The sequence below is a fragment of the Myodes glareolus genome, chromosome 6, assembly GCF_982192425.1.
Source record: "Myodes glareolus chromosome 6, mMyoGla1.1, whole genome shotgun sequence".
NCBI lineage: Eukaryota > Metazoa > Chordata > Mammalia > Rodentia > Cricetidae > Myodes > Myodes glareolus.
This window is the reverse complement of record NC_142031.1, coordinates 13,753,941-13,774,899: the sequence shown is the minus strand read 5'-3', so window position 1 is coordinate 13,774,899 and position 20,959 is coordinate 13,753,941. Positions and strand designations below refer to the sequence as shown.

At 49.1% G+C, this 20,959-nt stretch overlaps 1 protein-coding gene across 1 annotated transcript; it reads left to right on the top strand.

Annotated features, from left to right (window-relative positions):
• Positions 1 to 1,071: 1,071 nt before the first annotated feature.
• Sdhb (succinate dehydrogenase complex iron sulfur subunit B) lies at positions 1,072 to 14,598 on the top strand. The gene is made up of 8 exons (XM_048426678.3): positions 1,072 to 1,229; positions 5,947 to 6,080; positions 8,682 to 8,767; positions 10,102 to 10,238; positions 10,924 to 11,040; positions 11,486 to 11,587; positions 12,678 to 12,800; positions 14,428 to 14,598. Exons 1-8 carry the CDS (start codon positions 1,158 to 1,160, stop codon positions 14,503 to 14,505), a joined length of 849 nt encoding a protein of 282 aa, XP_048282635.3. The 5' UTR covers positions 1,072 to 1,157; the 3' UTR covers positions 14,506 to 14,598.
• Positions 14,599 to 20,959: the final 6,361 nt, after the last annotated feature.

Genomic DNA, 20,959 nt, shown 5'->3' with positions numbered 1-20,959 from the left:
GCAGAGTATCTTGTCTGTTCTCGGGAGACAGACCTTCAATGTCCACTCTCAGGAAATGAGGCTTTGCATTCGGGATGCAAGGCATTAAATGTCTGTTTTTGGGAAATGAAACTCTGTACTTGGGAGACAGAGCATTAAATGTTTTTTTTTTCTATAAATTTTCTGCTCTATCTACACTACAGATTCCCCTTTATTTAGTCATTAAGAGGAATCTGTTTCCATGCCCATTACACTCTGCCTCGAAAAAACAAACAAACAAAAAGCAAAAAAAAAAAAAATTCAATCCTTTTCCACTTGCAAGAGTATCTGTCAAGTTGGTGAGTGATTACTTTCTGATTGCTTTTGTTCTGCTTTTGTGTGTTTTGAGGCACGGTCCCATGCATCCCAGGCTGGCCTCGAACTCACTACGGCAGCCAAAGACAATCCGGATGCTCCTCCTGCTTCCACTCGCCAATTGCTAGGATTCCAGTCATGCGGGTTATGTACATATTTATGGATAAATGGATGAGTGACACTTTTGTCAGTCATCTTTGTGATCTCAATCACTCACCAACTGTCCCAATCAGCCAGGGGATGAGGGGTTCTCTAGACTCAGCAAAAAAACCTCATCAGACAAGAGCCAGAGATGATTGACGATACTCTTGCAAGTGGAAAAGGATTGAATTTTTTTATTTTATTTATTTATTTATTTATTACTTTGTGTTTGTTTGTTTGTTTGTTTTTCGAGACAGGGTTTCTCTGTAGCTTTGGAGCCTGTCCAGGAACTAGCTCTTGTTGACCAGGCTGGCCTTGAACTCTCAGAAATCCACCTGCCTCTGCCTCCCTACTGCTGGGATTAAAGGCGTGCGCCACCTTCGCCCGGTTGAAATCACCGCCTTGAACAAAATTGGAAGTCTCCACCCCATCCAGGTCACCCTCCCTCTGGCCCCTTAGACTGCTAAGGTCACCCTAGGAACAGGAGGCCCAGCAGCCGAGCAGCCCGGTGACCGCTACTGCGCACGCGCGCTTTCCATCGGCTCGCCCGGGACACCGGAAGCCGCCTCCCATTCGTCGGCTCTGCGGCGGTTAGCGGGCCTTAGGGGTGAGAAACCGGCTTCCACCGCGGTGTTCGACGGGATGCCGGAGGCTAAGGGGTGGGGCTGACGTCAGGAGCCAAGATGGCGGCGGCGGTCGGGGTCTCCTTGAAGCACGGCTTCCTGGCTACGGCTGTCGGCCGAGTCGGCCTGCAGGTGAGCCCCGGGGCCGTGGTTCAGTGGGGAGCCGTGCCCGTAACCGAGGCTACCTGGAGTGGAGAGGCCGCGGAGAGGCGGAGGGACCCCGGAGCCGGGCCTCAGGGGAGGGCGGCTCACCTACGCCCTGCCCCGGAGCATCCTGTCAGAACGCCCTCCGGTGCCTCGCCACAGCCGGAGGGTCGCGGCCGGGCCGAGGGTGGAAAAGGTCGGCGGAAAGATAGAGGTCAGGGAGGGCATCTCAAGGTCATCTGACCAGCGCCCGGTTATTGGATCCCAACTTCAAATCCAGAAATTAGGACTCGCTCAGCTCCGTGTGTAAGGGGGGCCTGGGGTGGCACCCGGGAGGCCAGGTCGCGCGGCCAGGATAGGCTGATCTGGGTCGGTAAGGCCGGGGGGCCACGCTCCTGACCCCCAGGGGACAGGAGAGATGGAAGAAACCACCCAGCCCTGGGAAGACACGGAGCCCGGCCTGTGGAAGCCGGCAGGCCCGACCCGGTTCCATAAAGCGTGTGTAGCGGCTCTGATGTCACACCGTTGGCACGGGGTGACACAGGCAGAGCCCGGGGCTGCTTCTGCTGATGCTACTGTAGTAGCTGTCACAGGTCGTCCCACACGCCCTGTATCCTCGGGGAGCTGCACCCTGCAGGCGTGCTTTCTCAGTGGGAGCGTTTAGAAGGGCCAGCGAAGCGGCCTCTGCTTCCAGAAGGGGCTAAAGATTGACGAATCCCGTTCAGTCTGTTGGCTCCTCTGGGCTCCTGGACAGAAGGTGGGCAGCAAGAACTCTGAGCTTCTTAGAGATTTGAAAACCGAGGCTCCCCATCAGCTTATCCACGGCAGTTTTTGTTTTAAGTTTTGTGTATGGGTGTTTGCTTGCACGTATGTAGGGGCACCATGTGCCTATCTGGTATCCAGGGAGATCAGGAACTAAGTTACAGGTGGTTATGAGCCACCATGTGAGCAGGACCCCTGCTCCTCTCCCAGCCACTGAGACACATCTCCAGCCTTGTTGCTGGTTTGGTTTGGTTTTGGACAGGGTCTCTAAGCAGCCCTGACCACCCTACAGCTCCTAGAACTCAGAAATCCCTCTGCTTCAGCCTCCCACATGCTGGGATTAAAGGTGTATGTCACCATAACTGGCCCTGCAACAGAACCCTGGCGTGTGGTCAGTATATAGAAATATTAGTTCCTTCTCTTGACTTTACTGATCTCTCTCTCTCTGTCTTCGTAAGTGCCTGCTGGGGCAGCAGGACACAGTCCATACTCCACCCTCTTGGAATCCCAGCTCTCTGCAACCTACTGGATGTAACCCTAACAAAACGTTCATTCTGCATTTCTCTTTCTTGTTTGTTTGGAGACAGTTTCTCTGTGTAGCCCTAGAACTGGCCTTAAACTTAGAGATCCACCTGCCTCTGCCTGCCAAGTGCTGGGAATCAAAGGCGTGCACCCCTACTGCCCACCTCTACATCTCTTCCTGAGTAGGAAGGATCCAGAGTCAGGTGCACAGGCACACACCTGCCATCCCAGCACTCAGGAGCCTGAGGCAGCAAGATCAGGAGCTTAAGGACATCCTCGGCTGCATGTGGAATGCAAGACTAACCTGGGCTACTTGGGACCCTGTCTCAAAGAACAGTAGAACAGTGCCTGCCAGAGCCTCAGGCTGATGTCCTGGGGATTAGGTTAATGATTCTGTGTCTGTGGTTGAGAATCTCATACATGAATACTGTATTTACATCATTTCCATCCCTCCCTCTCCTCCCATGCTTCCCCGCTCCCTCTCACATGCTTGGCTTTGTCATTGCTAAGTATGTACAGAGACACATACATAATCTCTTGAGTCCATGTAGTGTTGCTTATACATACATGTGTTTAATGTTGACAGCATGGGATTGGACAGCACCAGTTCACATGCCAGCATAAATAGGGGAAATTTCACAAGGCCCCTACTCTAGTTGAAGAGCTATAGGCAATCCGTGTCTGCTGAGAAGGGGTGCATCAGTTTTCTCAAGGAAGGAGAGCCTCTTGATGGGTTTTCCCGTTAATGATTCCCAGTGACCTTGTTCACCAGCCTCTTTCCAAGTTGCTGAGGGAGCAGTTAAGTTGTGAGAGCCCCACCACTAGGAGCGAGTTCTAAGAGGGGCTTCCTTGAATGAACTGTAGAAAACGGTCGGTGTTAGGGTTTCAGGAGAGGCCTTTTCCCACCTTCCCCAGGACAGTGAGAGAGAGAGAGATGTCCTCCCTGTGGGAAGGTGTATTCATATTCCCGAGGACCCCACTGAGCTTGCTGTGTTGCTGTGGGCTCGGGTTCTGAACCTCTGTGTTTGACCTGCACCCCCAAACTGCAGTCTGCCAGCAAGTGTAACTGCAATGGGTTAACTGTTAATAATGCTCCTGTTTCTTCATCTGGACTGTGGACTCCAGGAGGGCAAAGCCGCCATTTACAGCTCTGCTTCTTTGCTCCTGGGATCGGTAAGGTTTAGAATGCCCATCTGCCAGTCAGAATAATCTGAGGCCTGAAAATGGTTTAGAATGCCCATCTGCCAGTCAGAATAATCCGAGGCCTGAAAATGCTGCCAGTGTTGAAACACAGAGACCGTCTCCTGAGCTCTGCCAGGAGTTTGACTCACTCCTTGTGAAGTAGGTATCAGTCCCACCCTCCCCTTTGCGAAGGAAGGATGGGGTGGATTGGCTAAGTAATTCTCTGAAGAGCACACAGCTCAAAGGTGACATTTCAGATCTCTGTGAGTTCAAAGCCAGCCTGGTCTACTAGCAAGTTCTAGGACAGCCAGGTCTAGATGTGAGACCCTGTCTCAAAACAACAGGATTCGTGCTGATTCATAGCCATGGATGGTGACCCACTTGGAATGTGGAGACTGGAGGATCTTAAGCAGGGGCTTAAGGTCCTTGTCTACATAGTAAATTTGAGGCATGCCTGGGCTATGTGAAGCCCTATCTCAAGAAAAAAAAAAGCTAAATAAATCTAAAAACCCTATATCAATTTCAGTCTAAACCTAGTCCCTTTTGAAAAGTATACCTGAACAAATGTCTTTGTAGAAACAAGTATTTAAATGGGAGAAAGGTGGACTGGAGAGATGGCTCAGAGGTTAAGAGCATTGCTTGCTCTTCCAAAGGTCCTGAGTTCAATTCCCAGCAACCACATGGTGGCTCACAACCATCTGTAATGGGGTCTGGTGCCCTCTTCTGGCCTGCAGTCATACACACAGACAGAATATTTCATACATAATAAATAAATAAATATTTTAAAAAATAAATAAATGGGAGAAAGGTGATGTGAGGCTCCATTGTAGGTAACCTGTCATCCCTGCAGGCCTGGAGGGAATCAGCTGAGCATGGGGGCTATTACCACCCTCTGAAGGGTGGTAATTCACCTTCCATAGTGTGGGACCATAGCTCGGTGTGTAGTATTGTCTTAGCACTCAGGAGCAAAAGCAAGAGGCTTGCCACAGGCAAGCCTAGGATGCACTGGAGCATGCTATCTCAACCCCCCCCCACACACACACACATAAAAATCAATAACAACAACAACAAAAAGCAACCAAAGCCAGGCATAGTGATGCCCACCTGTAGTCCCGTAACTTGGGAGGTGAATGCAGGAGAGTAGGAACACTAGGTCATTCTCAGCTGTATAGTGAGTGTGGGCCAGTCTAAGTGTAAAACAAAAACAGCCAGCCCCTGCATTAGGCAGCTATGTTGCTATAATGCCGAGGTTCACCTTGAACTGTAAGGCCAGCAGATGGTGGTCCCTGGGTGCTACAGAGTGAGGATGGCGAAGTGGCTGTGGTAGAACGGGCATCCAGGTGTTTCCATCAGGGAAGTTCAGTGCTATTACAGATGTGTGTGGTCTATAATTTTCCAAACTAAAAAATCGTCATGTGTTCTCTATTTTGTGTATGGGGGTACACACATGCCTAGGTGTGCATGTGGGGATCAGAGGACAACCTGTAGGAGTCAGTTCTCTCTACCGTTATGTGGATTCTAGGCATATAACTCAGGTTGTCAGGCTGGTGATAAGTGCCTTACTGACCTGTCTTTATTTGTATTTTTAGTTATGTATATATGTGTGTGAGTGTAGTTGCCTGTGGAGTCCAGAAGAGGGCGTAGAAGCCCCTAGTGATGGAATTACAGGTTATGAGCAGCTTAACTGATGAGCCATCTCTTCCAGTTTGGGGGGGGGGGTGTCTGGGGCATGGTCTTACATTGTATCTCTGGCCGTCCTGTTTGATCTCCAACTCACAGAGGTCCACCTGCCTCTGCTTCTGGAGTGTTGGGATTAAAGGTATGCACCACTACACCTGGCTGTCTCAGGTTATTTTTTAAAGGAACTCACTTTTTAGACCAGGCTAGCCTCTGGCTGTTCTGGTTGGCCTCCAACTCACAGATCCACCTGCTCCTGCCTTCCAAGTGATGGGAGTGCACCACCACTTCCTGGCAACGCCAGAAGTCTTTACGTTAAGTGAAAAACTGAATGTGGGATGATGAAAAAGAGGCCATTTTGGATGGGCAAGGATACTCTAATTATGGTAATACTACTTTGTTAAAACTCATAAAATTATGTCCTTACCCAGTAACTATGTTGTGATGACTTCTGCCCTACCTGGTTCACGCAGTAACACATTTATCGTGCCAGCTAGGTGGAAAGAAGTACCTTGCATTTTTTTTAATGTTTTTCTTTCTTCTTTTTCTGGGCTTTTTCAAGTTTCAGGCCTGCCGAGGGGCACAGACAGCTGCTGCTGCAGCTCCCCGAGTCAAAAAATTTGCCATTTACCGATGGGACCCAGACAAGACTGGAGATAAACCCCGAATGCAGACTTATGAAGTCGATCTGAATAAGTAAGTGTCTGTGCCAAAGTGTCTGTGCCAGCCAGGTGCTTGGTAAGGAGCAGACCAGGAGGGTATGCTTGGTTCATGGTTAGGTCTGGTTTGTGGTGTCGGGGACTGAACCCAGGACCTCATGTATGTTAAGTTTTACCACTGAGCTATGCCCCCTCTCTAAAGGGGAACTCATAATTTGATATAGGGACATACTTTCCAGGATCTAAGAGACATACAAACCTGATTCTCTGATGTTTTGGAATCTGTCTTCTGTTTTTAAAGTTAGATAGATGTCTACTTGAGAAAGAAAAACACCAGAAATCAAAGAAATCAACCACTGAAAAATTCCTTTCTTGTGTTCTCCCAATTTCCTTTTCTTTCTTTCTTTCTTCCTTTCTTTTTCTTTTTCTGTTTTTTTATTTTGAGACAGTCTTACAGCCCAGGCTGGTCTTGAACTCATGTTATAATTGAGGAATGCCTTGAACTTACAATCTTCCACTCTCTACCTACTAAATTCTGGGATTATAGTTGTGAGGTACTGGAGTTTAAACCCATAGCTTCATGCATGCTATAGAAGCCCTCTGCCAACTGAACTACATCCTCAGCCCCAAATCACACTCATAGGTAACTGTTTTATTAAGGAAAAAAATAAAAATATTGCCAAATAATTAGAGATAAACTGTGCAAATCAAAACTCGGTAAACCAGACATGGTGGTTTACACCTTTAATCCCAGCATTCAGGAGACAGAAACAGGTAGATCTATGCAAGTTCGATGCCAGTCTGGTCTGCATGAGCCACAGGACAGCCAGAGCTACGTCTCAAGTAAGATAGAAAGACAGAGACAGAGACAGAGATAAAGACAGACAACAACAACAAAAATCACCTCAGTATGTGGCTACAAATATAGAATTAAAAACAAAAAAAGGGCCGGGTGGTGGTGGCGCACGCCTTTAATCCCAGCACAGGCGGGTGGATCTCTGTGAGTTCAAGGCCAGCCTGGTCTATAAGAGCTAGTTCCAGGACAGGCCCCAAAGCTACAGAGAGACCCTGTCTCAAAAAAACAAAAAAACAAAAAAAAAAAAAAAAAAGGAAGGCATTACTGAGTTTCCTTTCAGGAATGATAGAATAGGCTTTCATCATTGACCCCAGGAAGCAGATAGGAAAGACCTGAAGGTACTGGGAAGTGACCAGCAGTAAACAAAAATATTGGGAGAATGTGCACTCCACTGTGAGCTGCATAGTTTTCCTCCATGAGGTCAGGGCCCCAGCCTGCATAGCAACAGAAAGATTAAAACTAGGGGAAGCAGGGATCATGGAAAGTGCGGGGACCCTGGAAAGAAGTGAAGAGGAATTCCAAATTCTGTGTGCAACCTCTTTCCAGTGCTTGGACCTGCCATGTTGGTCGCCTGCTAAAAACAATGAGACATTAATTAACACTCCTCAGTAAAATCTGGTAGGGTCCAGGATTGCTAATTTTACCAAAAAAAAAAAAAAAAAAAAAGTGAAGGAAGCAGACTGGCTAGGTATGGTAACCCAGACCCATAATCCCATCACTTGGCCTGTAGAGGCAGACCGGGAATTCAAGGTTATCCTCAGCTACATTGCAAATTCAGGGCCAGCCAGGACTACCTGAGACCTTGTCTCAAATGAACAAATAAAAATAGAAGCCAGGCAGTGTTGGCGCACGTCTTTAATCCCAGCACTCAGGAGGCAGAGGCAGGTGGATCTCTGTGAGTTCGAGGCCAGCCTGGTCTACATAGAGCTAAGTGCCAGGACAAGCTCCAAAGCTACAGAGAAACCCTGTCTCAAAAAACAAAAAAAAAAAAAAAAATAGATTTAGGGGCTGTGAAGATGGAGACTCATAGATCATGCAGGGCCAGGAATGTCAGATTCCCTGGAGCTGAGTCACAGGCAATTATGAGCTACCCAGTATGGGCACTGGGAACTGAACTCGGGTCCTCTGCAAGAACGGCATGTGCTCTTAACTGCTCAGCCATCTCTCTAATCTGCTTTATTTTCTTTTATTATCTTTACCATATTTTCTGTGGTGGCTCTGTATTATTTTAACTACCAAATCAGGATCTTGATTTCAAGGCCAGCCTGGACTACATAGTGAGGCACCATCTCAAAAAAACAGAACAAGAGAAAAGCAGGCTGAGGAAATGACTGAGTGGGTATGAGTGCTAGCTCTGCAAGCATGAGTCTGGATCCCAGCACCCACGGAGAAAGCCAGGCGATGCTTTCCTGTATTTTCTGGGGGAGCAGACCCAGGCAGGTCCAGGTCTGGGGATTGCTGACCATCAGCCTAGCTGAAAAGCAACCGCTCCAGGTTCAGTGAAAGGCCCTGTCTCAAGGGAATAAAGCAGAACATTAGAGGGAGACTCTAAACAGCATCCTCTGGCTTCCACATGCATACACTACACAGACACACAAAAGAATAAAAAAAAATAACTGCAGTAATTAAGCCTTTAAGCAAGTAAAAGATAAAATTATAGGAAAAAAATCTGGTGCTGATGTGGTACTGAATGAGTCATGCATCTAGGTGTTCTGATCATTGTACAGTAGCGAAGCCAGGATGCTACCTTTGTGAATGCAGCCGAGGCCTTTTCTCTATCAGGTGCGGACCTATGGTGTTGGACGCTCTGATCAAGATTAAGAATGAAATAGATTCCACTCTGACCTTCCGAAGATCATGTAGAGAAGGTGAGCATAACTTTTGTTATTGCTAGACCTTGACTAAGACTCCGGAGAGTCATGGCCGCCACTGATGGGGACACCCTGGAGAGCAATTGCAGCACTGCGAGGTGACCTTGCTGCTGAGACTAGTACAGCTTTAGGGGTTGCCCCGAGTGGGCAGCAAGGGAATGGAGGATATATGCAGAGATGCTGTACGTCACCTTCTTTTTCCTGGGAAATGGCTTCCAAAGTTTGAACTGTGATGCAAGTTCTGATTTCCCCTTGAGATCTTTGTCTCGAGGTTCCTCTGTCTCGTGGTTCCTGTTAGCTGGCACCAGTGAGGACAGGCTAGTTGGCATTTTCACTATGAGCTCTTTGTTTAGTGAGAGGTGCAGTTTTCTTGCTGAGGCCCCTCGACTCACACTTGTCACGGGGTGACGTGCTGGTGCTAATGCTGAGACTGTGAAAAGACAACGTCCTGTCTAACAGCTCTGCATCAGTCTGTGTATCTGAAAATATGTAGCTGAGGGTGTGAGCACTGGATTGGCAGAGGCAGGAAAATCTCTGAGTCTTTGAGATCAAGTTCAGGGCCAGCCAAGGCTACATAGTGAGACCCTGTCTCAAAAGATGGAAAGAGAAAAGCCAGGCAGTGGTGGACACACCTTTAATCCCAGCACTCAGGAGGCAGAGAGAGGCAGATCTGTGAGTTCCAGGCTAGCCTGGTCTACAAGAGCTAGTTCCAGGACAGCCAAAGCTAAAGCTACACAGAGAAATCCTGTCATGGAAAAAGAGGAGGAGGGAGGAGTAATTGCTAGTGATAATGCAACAAAAGTAAAAATGTTTTAAAATATGATTTTAGGCAAAAATAAAATTAATAACAATATTAAAAAGAAAAAATTCAAAAGGCAAAAATTACATGGTGCCTTGAGGCCTTTGTGGCCCTTGTAGCTGTGAAGCCTGTCTATGAACCAGAGCTGTTGTGTCTTCATGTGAGGTGGATAAGTGACTACGTGAACTTAATATACAGGGGAGGGGGAAATGGGCCTGTGGAGTTACGGGACTCTGCAAGGACCCGTAGTAGGGTGGACACCAGAAATCAGCCACAGAGGCAGTCTCCGTGTCTGTGCTGTGCTGCTCACTAGCCATGAAAACCTGGGATAATCAAAGATGGAAGAAGCCAGCTGGGGCTTCAAGGAACTGAGGGTTTAGCTTAGTGAGTAGAGTGCATGACCTGGTTCAAGTTTGAGGTCCAGGCAGGAAAGAGAAGGGAGAAAACACATCTTGTGTGCAGCTATTAATGGTGGTCAGCGTGGCCCAGAAGAAAGGATTGGGAGCCTGAGGTCACCTGGTGTCTCTCTCAGGGATCTGTGGCTCTTGTGCCATGAACATCAACGGAGGCAACACTCTGGCGTGCACTCGTAGGATCGACACGGACCTCAACAAAGTCTCAAAAATTTACCCTCTTCCGCATATGTATGTGATCAAGGATCTAGTCCCTGTGAGTGTCTGTGGCTCTCCCACCTGTTGCAGGGGGCGGTGCAAGTGTGTCCTGTAGGGGTGGTGCTAGCATGGCCTGCCCTCTGTTCTCCAGAGCAGGCTGGGTCCGGGTGTCAGCAGCTACTGTGGTATATGTTACCAATCAGACACTCCCTATGTTCATGGCAAGGGGAATTCCACAGTATCCCCAGAGACATTAGGAACCCCCTTCCCAGGTCCACTCCAGTGTGGCCTATGTGTGTTTGAAGAATCTAAATGAGAAGTGACATACCTGGAAATCAGTCAGTCCTTGTGAAGCTCAGAGTGCGGGGTTTGTTTGGAAATAGGGGTTTAGAACTCCAGAGTTGAACTAGCCCCAGAAATGGAGGACTTGGCCTTAACTGCAGAGACTTGTGTGGAAGATAAGCGGGAAAGCAGCAGTAGTTGGCTTTGCGCTGAGCTCCCCTCCCCCTGCTGGCGTCCCTGACTTGGGGCAGCGGGAGAAAGGACTGCAGTCGCCATGTCTTCGGCTGGTGTGGCTAACACTGACCATGTCCCCTTCTAGAACCTTGATTTGTCTCAGCCTCTGAGAGTTTGGTTTCTGACTATCATGGAGAGGGAAAGTGCAGTGTCTGAACTAACAGCAAGCTGAAGGCCCTCCCTGGTAGAAGCTGATCTCTCTCCTACTGCCCTCTCCTTTCCCTCAGGATCTGAGTAACTTCTACGCACAGTACAAATCCATTGAACCCTATCTGAAGAAGAAGGATGAGTCCCAGGAGGGCAAGCAGCAGTATCTGCAGTCCATCGAGGACCGGGAGAAGCTGGTCATTACTTAAACCTACTGTCGTGGTTGGCGAGGGTGCTTTCCGGACAGCAGTAGAGCAGTAGGGTGGAGGGCAGCGTAGGAACTACTGAGGCCCCAGTGGAAACTTGAGGACTGCTCAGCAGTCTTCTCTGAGACACCGGGGCAGACTGCCAAGGAACTTCAGTGACCTCTGTGCTGTAGACTGCATGCTGGTTGGGAACCTGAACTTGTTCATGACTCTTAGGTCTGTGGGGGGTTATTGATTATCAAATCTACATGCACTGTTGTTGGATGTAAGGGCCCTGAACTCTGATCTAGCAGAGGTTTGCATTTCATTACAAGGTATTTTTTTTATGAATCTATTACACCGCCACAAACCACCCTTTCACCCAGAAAGCACACAGCAGGCTGGCACTTTGTCATGTGTTAGTCCCTGGTCTCTGACTTCCTTTCTCTCTACACAGGATGGATTGTATGAATGCATCCTGTGCGCCTGCTGCAGTACCAGCTGCCCCAGTTACTGGTGGAACGGAGACAAGTACCTGGGACCTGCAGTTCTCATGCAGGTGCAGTGCTCCCTAACACAAGCACCACAAGGGTGGTGGCCTGCTGCAGGCAGCTGTCTGCAGAGGGCTGGTGTCCAGTGACATGCAGTACGTCCAATGCCTTGCTCAGGTGGCTCTCAGCAAATCTGAGGTTTCATCTTGCTGCACCTTTGTAGCAAGGAGGACCATCCCAAAGGGAGGTGTGAACTGAATCCCCGGGCTGGGGCTGTGTGGCAAAGAGAAGCATCTTGAGGGGCAGCTACTCATCAGAAGGCAGGAAGGAAGCCTGCCTTTCAGATTTGTGGTCAGTGCTTTCAGAGACTGAAGCAAGTTGAAAGACAACTTCATGTTTCTCATTTTTCCATTAAAAAGGAAGTTAAAAGCCGTGTGACCACAGAATAGTGTTGACCATGCCATGTGCAGTCAGGTACACTCACTGTGCCACTCGCTGTCCAGGATCTGAGTTGTTGGAAAGCACACAGGTCTCAGTAACACAGCTGGAACGGGTCCAGGCCCTGTGGTAGACCATTGTGAGTTCGCTGATCTCAGGAGACATGTTGATTGATAGCTCATTATGCCTGTAATCCAAAACCCTTGAGAGGTTGAAGCAGGAAGATGATGAGTTCAAGGTCAGGCTGGGAGCCTTAAAATAACAAACAAACCAGGTGTCCTGCTGCATTCCTGTAAATCCAGCACTCAGGAGGCAGAGGCGGACAGATCTCTGAGTTCTCCAGGCCAGCTAGGGCTATACAGAGAGACCCTTGTCCCAGACAAAGCATCCATTTATTCGGTGGCAGGTTCTAGCACAGGCAGGTGCTTCAGGGAGAGAGAAAAGCGTTTAGCACAGCCTACCCTCACTAATTAGAACCTGGAACAATATGAAATGAGCCGATGCCAGTACCATGTCATTAAGCACCGAGGTACCAAGCACAGGGTGGATCAAAGGCTCATGATGATCATGAACATACCGAGTTAGGAAAGAGCTCAGAGCCTTACTGCATGGTGGGCAAGAACTACAGGGCAATGGCAAGACTCCTACACTCCTGAGCCAAGCCCGTCCAGGCCAGCAGATGACTCAGCTACCACCCCCACACCCCCAATGCTTTCCCAGGCCTATCGCTGGATGATCGACTCCAGGGACGACTTCACAGAGGAGCGCCTGGCCAAACTGCAGGATCCCTTCTCTCTCTACCGCTGCCACACCATTATGAACTGTACCCGGACCTGCCCCAAGGTATGGGCAGGAGTAGCATGGTCACTGGAGATGGAGAGGGACTGGAATCCCTGTTTTCTCAGTTGGGGCTTGAATGGCTCTTAGTCACAGACTCTACCAGGTCCCAAGAGGGGCAGCAGGCCTTACTTGTAGATGACAGAGATGGAGGGGACAAGAATGCCACCAGAAGCCAATGCTGTGAGAAACAGAACCAGGGTCCTTCAGCTGTATCACACCTCTGGCCACTGATCTGCTTGAGCCAGAGCTGCTTTGGGACTCATGGGACTCTGAGCTTTGGCCTCCCTGGTCACCCTCTCTCCTCATGCTGTGCTTTCAGCCTCCCCAGCTTAGACCCCAGCACCTTCAGATCTCACATTTCTTTTGTTGTTGTTTTGAGACAGGGTATCTCTGGCCGTCCTTGAACTCACTTTGTAGACCAGGCTGGCCTCGAACTCATAGAGATCTGCTTGCCTTAGCCTCCTGAGTGCTGGGGTTAAAGGCGTGCATCACTACCCTGGCTCTTATTTTTGAGAGGGAACTTTTGGTCCAGCTCTGCCTCACATAGCCCACTACAGTGGGAGTGTCCAGTTTTTTATTGTTTTGTTTATTTTTCAAGACAGGGTTTCTCTGTAGCTTTGGAGCCTGTCCTGAAACTAGTTCTTGTAGACCAGGCTGGCCTTGAACTCACAGAGACCTGCCTGCCTCTGCCTCCCAAGTGCTGGGATTAAAGGTATCCGCCACCACTGCCCAGCTGGGAGTGTCCAGTTTTAAATTGACTGCCTTCTAATCTGGTATTTATCGTGGACCTATGAGGCGTGACCCTGGCTGCCTTCCAAACGGACTAGGCAGCAAGTTCTATTGGAAACCTCTGCTCCAAGGGCCCAACCTCTCAGCAGGGTCTTCAAGTCCTACACAGGACAGGCTATGGCAGCACAGGAGAGCATGGGTCTGTCCTGGAAACCTGACATTGACTTCAACTGTGCAGTGTGCATGTGTGTGCCACACCATCTGTGCCCTGTTCACCTGTGCACTTTGGAGACTGCTCTGTCTTGCTGTGTAAAGAACCTCTCCTGTCTCGGGTTATTTTCATCTTTTTCCCTTTCTTCAGTGCTTTAGTTTCTGGGTTATTCTAACGTGAGAGGGCCCTTTCCCAACCTCAGATAAATCTAACCGTGCCATGTACCTACCATTTTCCTCCCAGCTTCTGCAAGGCTGGCACGCACTAGGGTACTCATCAATCCTGCAAAACAGATGTTACAGCTGTGAGGCCGTGCTGCAGCCAGAGCAGCTGGTATTGGCCAGTCAGACTCAAGATACAAGGTGTTCCCAGGGTTGTTTCTTAGAGTATATAGTCTGCAGTCGCTGACTTAGTGACAGTGATACTGACCTTAGCCTGTGGTCCTAGAGGAGATACCACCCTGGGGGTCTAGGGTAGTCAGGGAATGCTGTCTGCCATGGGCGTGTTTGCCTGCTGGAGTGAGCCATGCCAGAAGTCAGTGTAACAGACTCCTGTAAGCATGGGGGGGGGGGAGCTTGTGGGCTTGCTGGCTTTCAATGGCTGGATCTGCGCACCACCCCTCCTGAGAAGGGACTTGTCCAGCTCTGTTCCCTCTGTCACACCTTACTGACAATCTTCTCTTCCCTCCAGGGTCTGAATCCAGGGAAAGCCATTGCTGAAATCAAGAAGATGATGGCGACCTACAAGGAGAAGAGGGCACTGGCTTAACTCTCTCCGTGCTGAATGTGCCTGTCAGCTCCGACTTCAAACACCTGGATTCTCCAGGAAAACAGCATGTATAATAAACATTTTAAGAAATAAGTAGGTGTTACTCTACATTATTAGCAAAAGCAATACTGTTCCTTTGCCTTATGCCAGGGGTATCTTTGTCCATACAGAGGTGAGCAGAACTCCAGACCTGAGCTCTGGTGAGGATAAGGGACCAGGGCTGGGGCATTGCACTTACACTGCCCTTCTGTGAGATGGGACTAGTAACTGCCCGCCTCACCTGCCGTGGATTCCCAGTCTCGGTAGTGTTAGCTAGCAGGCATGTGCAGCACCCATCTGCAGTCTTCAGGACTGCTGGTCGGTTTCTCCTTGCCATGGAGCCAAGGTTTGAGCTTCTTCCAGCACACAGCAGTGACCCTGACCAGCTTCAAGCTGACTGGTTCCACAAATAACCTTGAGAGACCTCGAGCTGCAAACCCGAGTTCCATGCAGCAGTTGCCCCGGCCCTGCTGTTTACCACACAGGTCTTAGCATGCTGGGCAAACAATACAAAATGGATGGAAAGTACATCAGTAAAGGCAGGATTATAAATTTGAGGCTAACCTGGGCTACATAGCAAGTTTCAAGTCAGCCTGAGCTTCTTAGTGAGATCAAAGGGAAAAAAAGAAGGAAAAGTAAAAAGCCTTCAAATTCCCCTTGTCTTGTGTTCTCTTGAGCTTGTTTCCTAATGTGCACTCTCTAAAACCCCTTTAAGCCAGGTATGTTAGCATTCTTACCCTATGATAGGTGATGATAATTCCATCTGGTGTGTGTCAATGAGCCTTCCACTCCAGCATTCACAACCACGGAATAACAGATGTAACCATTTTCGTGTTAAAAGTTACAGGGCACCATTACTTTCTGACTACATTTCTGCACTGAGCCCCAGCATACCAGACTAGAGATCAAAATGGAGCTGGTATCAGAGTTCCATGACACCGACCAGACAGGCCAGTTTCAAGTGACACAGTCAGTGGTAATCCTGACCATAGTGATCGGCTGGTGATCTCCAGGCAGCCCCTTTCCATTGCTCTATCTCCTGGTCCCACCTTACAAGAATGGTAACCCTGAGTGATCCAACAGTGCAGAGGTCTTTAACTCCAAAAGGAACTCCTGCTCGGCCCAGTGGTGCATTACTCCCTATGGAGTGAAGCAGCACTTGGTTCTAGAATCTAAAAGCTACCAGGCATGGTTGCCTGTGCCTATGAGTCCCACACATAGGAGGAAAAGGCAGGAAGATCTTGAGGTCTAGGCCAGCCTGGGTGAGACCCTGACCCAAAACAAAAAAGGGCCGGAGTGCAATTAATTCAGTCGGGGTACACTTCCAGGCTCCAGGTCCCATCCTAACAGTAAAAGGGAAAGGATACTCCAGGGCTACATTTTAAGCAGTAGCTGGAGACTCAGACCATCCCAGAAACAAAGGCTTTTTTATATCATGAAGCAGGCAGCTAAGAAAATGTCTGACACTCCAGAGAAAGAGCCTTAGAGCATTTCTGAGCTGGGTGTGGGGCATGTATCTGTGATCCTACCATTGGAGGCAGAGGCTGGAGGATTCTGAGTTCCATGAGTTTTGTACTAGCCTGGGCTACGTAATTCTAGGCCAGCCTGAGCAACCAGAGACCTTGCTTTAAAAAAAAAAAAAACAGCAAGTGCTTATAATCCCAGCACATGGGGGAGTTCCAGGTCACCCTGGGCTCCTGGGCTCCATGAGATCTTGTCTCAAAAAAACAAAAGGTATTTACAAAACAGAAGTGGGGACAAGAACAATGTTAACCAAGCTTGGTGGTGGCACATTCCACCTGCTGAGGCAGGAGGTCAAGACCAGCCTGGCTTACTTAGTTCTAGGTCAGCTCCAGCTACACAATGAGACCCTGTCTTTAAGAGAAAGAGATAGCCCAGTGGTGGTAGTGCAGGCCTTTAAAATTCCTGTACTCTGGAGGCCAAGGCAAGCAGGTCCTTGTGAGTTCAAGGTCAACCTGGTCTACAGAGTGAGTTCAGGACAGCCAAAGATACACAGAGAAACCGTGTCTTGAAAAATATCTAATAATAATCTCAAACAAGAGAAAGGCAGTATGGGTGTGTGCTCACCAGATATATGGGAGGTAAGGTAAAACGTGTGTGTTTCCAGCCACCCAAAAGCCAAGACTACAAATTAAAAAGGAATGTCAATTATTAGACATTTAGAGCATGTGCAAAGCCCTGATCTGATTCCCTAGCACTACAAAAAATAAAAAATAAATTTAGAGAAGAGGGGGGCTGGAGAGATGGCTCAGTGGTTAAGAGAATTGCCTGCTCTTCCAAAGGTCCTGAGTTCAATTCCCGGCAACCACATGGTGGCTCACAACCATCTGTAATGAGGTCTGGTGCCATCTTCTGGCCTGCAGACATACACACAGAATATTGTATACATAATAAATAAATAAATAAATATTTAAAAAAAAAAAGAAAAAAAATTTAGAGAAGAGGGTTTGTGCTCCCAGCATCTGAGTTCCTGACTTCTGGACATAGACAAGCTGAACACTTAGCACCCCAAGTGACAATTAAAATGTGAGGCCACTGCAAGGCCAGCACTTGAGAAGTGGCAGGGTAACCCCACTTGCCCTGTCTGTGGACAGAGATCAGTTCAGCCCTAATGGCCCTCTGTCCGAGCCCGGAAGGTCACATTCCAGAGGCTCATGGGTAGTCAGACTTTGCTTGTGATTTCTGGATCTGCAGGGAAAGTGGCCTGGCTGCTGCTAAGAGAGTTGAGTCCTAGGGTGAGGTGGCTCAGAAGGTGAAGATGTTTGAGTAAATGCTGCTTAGTCTGCCACTGGGTCAGAAGGAAATTTACATTTCACTGGTTGTGAAGGCTTTGAGCTGGTGTGGGCTGTGATGGTGGTTGTGGTAGCAGTGGCTATAGTGGCCATGGTAGTGGTGGTGGTAGCGGTTGGTGCGGTGGCTGTGGCGGTTTGAGACAGGGCCTGAGACTGTGCAGCTCAGACTGATCTGGAATCCACTCTGCAGCCTCCTGGTTTTTACTTCCCCAGTCACGGGATTACAAGCATACACCATCATGCCAAATCAGACTTTTCTTTGGTATATTTTTTAATGTGTGTGTATTTGTGCACACATGTATGCACAGTGCCTGGGGAGGTCAGAAATTAGGCAGATTCCCCTGCAGCTGGACTTACAAGAGTGTAAACTGAGACTTGTGCAGCCCAGAGCAGGTGCTGGGAACCACACTCCAGCATTCTCCAAGAGCAGCAAACTGCTGGGCCATCTTTCTGAGCCCTTCTCTTTGACATTTTGAGATAAGTCTGGCTGTGTAGCCAGGATGGCCATGAATGCACAATCCTCCAGCCCCAAACTCCTAAGAGTTGAGATTATGCCCAACCACAAGGACCTTTTTGTTTGTTGGTGGTTTTTTTGAGACAGAGTTTCTCTATGTAGCAGCTCTGACTGTCCTGGAACTTGCTTTGTAGACCAGGCTGGCCTCAAACTCACAGATCCGCCTACCTCAGAGGGCTGGGACTAAAAGCATGCACAGCCACCACCACCACCACTGCCCGGCAAGACTTTTAATTAAACTAAGTCCCAAGCAGTATTTTGTCTTGTGCGTGCATGCGTGCGTGTGTGTGTGTGTGTGTGTGTGTGTGTGTGTGTGTGTGTGTGTGTGTGAAATTTACTATGGAAAGTTTCCTTGGGACCCACTCAGCTCTTCTCAGCTTATCTTTGGGCAGTTGTTGACTGACCATCTGTGCCTCTGTTTTGCTATCTGTAAAATGGGAATGGATGGTATTCAAATTGTGACTGGAGTCTAAGAATAAACAATAGGCATCTTGCTTTCCAGTAGCACAAACACGCCATACTCAGTGTAGCTGACTGGTCTGAAATATCCAATCTGAACCATATATGGAACCCTGTAAGCTCAGCCAAGGAGCTTTAAACCCTTGCAGCCATATTTCTCACGGTATTGCTCACCTTAGAGCTTTTTGTCTCTGAGTTTTGTTTTTTGTTTTCTTTGCGATAGAGACTTCTATGTCAAGCCAACTTCAAACTCACAACAGCTGAGAATGACCTTGAACTCCTGATCCTCTTGCCTGTCTCAAGAAGCAGTCGTGTTCTGCCACACCTGGTTTCTGCTGTGCTAAAGATCAAACTACCTGCTTGTGCAGGCTAACCGACCAAGCTGCATCCCCAGGTGTTTTTTTTGTTTTGTTTTGTTTTTTTGTTTTTTTTTTGTTTTTTTTGTTTTGTTTTTTTGCAACAGGATCTTGCTATGTAGCCCAGGCTGGACTCAATTCTCCCATGTCAGCCTCCTGAGTGCTAGGATTACTGGGCTTGAGGCACCTAGGCTTGACTTCAAATTTCTGTCTTTGTTTGCAAAGCTAAGAATGTCCTCCTCCCTCCCCCTTCACTGACTGCAGAGGGTCCCAGGAACTCCTTTGTCCCTCCAGGTCCTTCCCTATAAGACCTGCTGCAAAAAGGTCACTTTGCTGGGTGTTCAGACAGCCATCAACTCACTTCAGGGATGTCACTAGTTCAGAAAACACCCTTTGTTGGGAAAAAAAATTGAAACTAAAGAAATTGAGAAGTGAGGCTGTGCTCTGGGGTAAACCGGTCAGTGCCACTGGTTTCTCAGACTTCTGCAATGTGAACCAGGCATGGGACATCCCCCATGAGGGCCCCTGAAGAACAGTCGCCCCAGATGGAAGCTGTTGAATCAGGCCTGGCTCATGTGACTGGAAACTTAGCTGCGGTCATCTGGGAGAAGAGCCCTGCCCACAGGCCACCAGTGAGGTCACACAGTGAGAGCCACTTCCCAACAAGGTGACTGGCAGGTAAGCAGGGACTGCCACATCCTCTGTGGTTTAGAGAAGTGCATTCCCTGGCACCTACCCTGTCAAGGAGAAGGCTAGGCTGCCACCAGCTTGACTTTTTCCCAGACAGCTTGGGTTGGAGCTGTGTAATGTCGAGTGACTTCTCATGGTGTGTGACAGACAACCTGCAAAGGCCCGTCTGTCCCCACAGCCCCTAAACCTTCAAAGCTTCTAGCCCAGCTTGAAGAGCTCATGAATGTACCTGGGCTCTCAGGAGAGTCTTAGAGAGGGAAAATGACTTTTATCCCAGCATTTGGAAAGACAGGGCAGACAGATCTCTAGCAGTCCAAGGTCAATCAAGGCTACATAGCCAGCTCTTGTCTCAATAAATAAATGTTCACACAGCTAGACAGCAGCTGATGTACCAGGTCTTTCTCTGGCCCCAGGCCAGCCACTTTTATCACATGGCTGCTCTCTGCAAGGGCATCTGGGCCAGCCAGGTCCAAACCTATACCATTACCCAGGCTACCCAGGTATCCAGGTTCCCTGGAAATGTTACCTGCTGGGCATCAGGGGGCTGGGGTGAGGGACACACAGGCTCTGCATGATCACACAGCTGGTCCCTACTGACAGTGTCATCTGCTAATAAAGCCTCACCTGACCTAGTAAAGCCAGTCCCATGCCCCACATGGCCAATAGGAATGCCCCCCAACCTGCTCCACCAGCAGCCTGCCCCCAGCTCAGTAAATGAGGCCACTGTCCCCCAGCTGTTGAAGCCATACCTCTGGGCATTTCTGAGTCTCACATTTCCATACCCACATATCTGGCCAACAAGTCCCACCCACACAGCCAGTGTTCACTGTCATAGCTCCCTACTGTCCCCACAAACGCCCCTCCCCCGTCATAGCTTTGTACTCTTCTAGCACGTTCTGCAGTCACTTGTTTGCTTGGCTGCCCTCGTGTTGATTTCTAGAAGTCCTCAGTGGACAGGGCCTGCTCCAGCTCCTAGAGCTCTCCTTGGCTGGCTCACCGTGAGTTCACAGGGGCAAGTGGCTGATGCTGCCGGCCCAGGACTATTCTGGCCCCAACTTTCCCTGGCTTACCCCAGGCCTCTGACACACCCTCTACCTCTGTAACTCCTGTTCAGAGGTCATTGACCCCAGGGCCAGGGGACACTTTAGCTGTGTCTGCCACTCTGGAGCAGTGTGGTAAATGCTGTAGACAAGCCTCTCATCTGTCCCACCTGTGCAGGGGTGCATGCAGGTCATGCTTCCGGGCTCTTGGGCTGGGCCCTACGATCTCTTTGGCCTTCCTAAGGCCTGCTGTGCATCATCTCTGCCAGCCTGTGTGCAGCACCTCTGTGGCCTTACCTGATCACGGGGGTCTAAGTGTGTCTGTCCTGTCCTGACATTTCTCCCGCAGGATCAGACTCTGTCTAAAGGGCTTCAGATGAGTGTTCTCATGCACTACTAACAACAAGCAAGTACTGCTAATGGTCATTTTACAGGTCAGTCAGAAGAAACGGTCCAAGCCCAGTGAGATGGCTCAGGGGGTAAAGGCACTTGCTTTTCTTCACACGGGTACTGTGGCACAAACATGACCCCCCCCAACCAAAC

Coding starts and splice junctions, on each gene's coding strand:
- Sdhb (XM_048426678.3), top strand. CDS start 1,158: ATGGCGGCGGCGGTCGGGGTCTCCTTGAAGCACGGCTTCCTGGCTACG. Junction 10,239..10,923: donor TGATCAAGGATCTAGTCCCT/GTGAGTGTCTGT, acceptor CCTTTCCCTCAG/GATCTGAGTAACTTCTACGC. Junction 11,041..11,485: donor TCGAGGACCGGGAGAAGCTG/GTCATTACTTAA, acceptor CTCTCTACACAG/GATGGATTGTATGAATGCAT.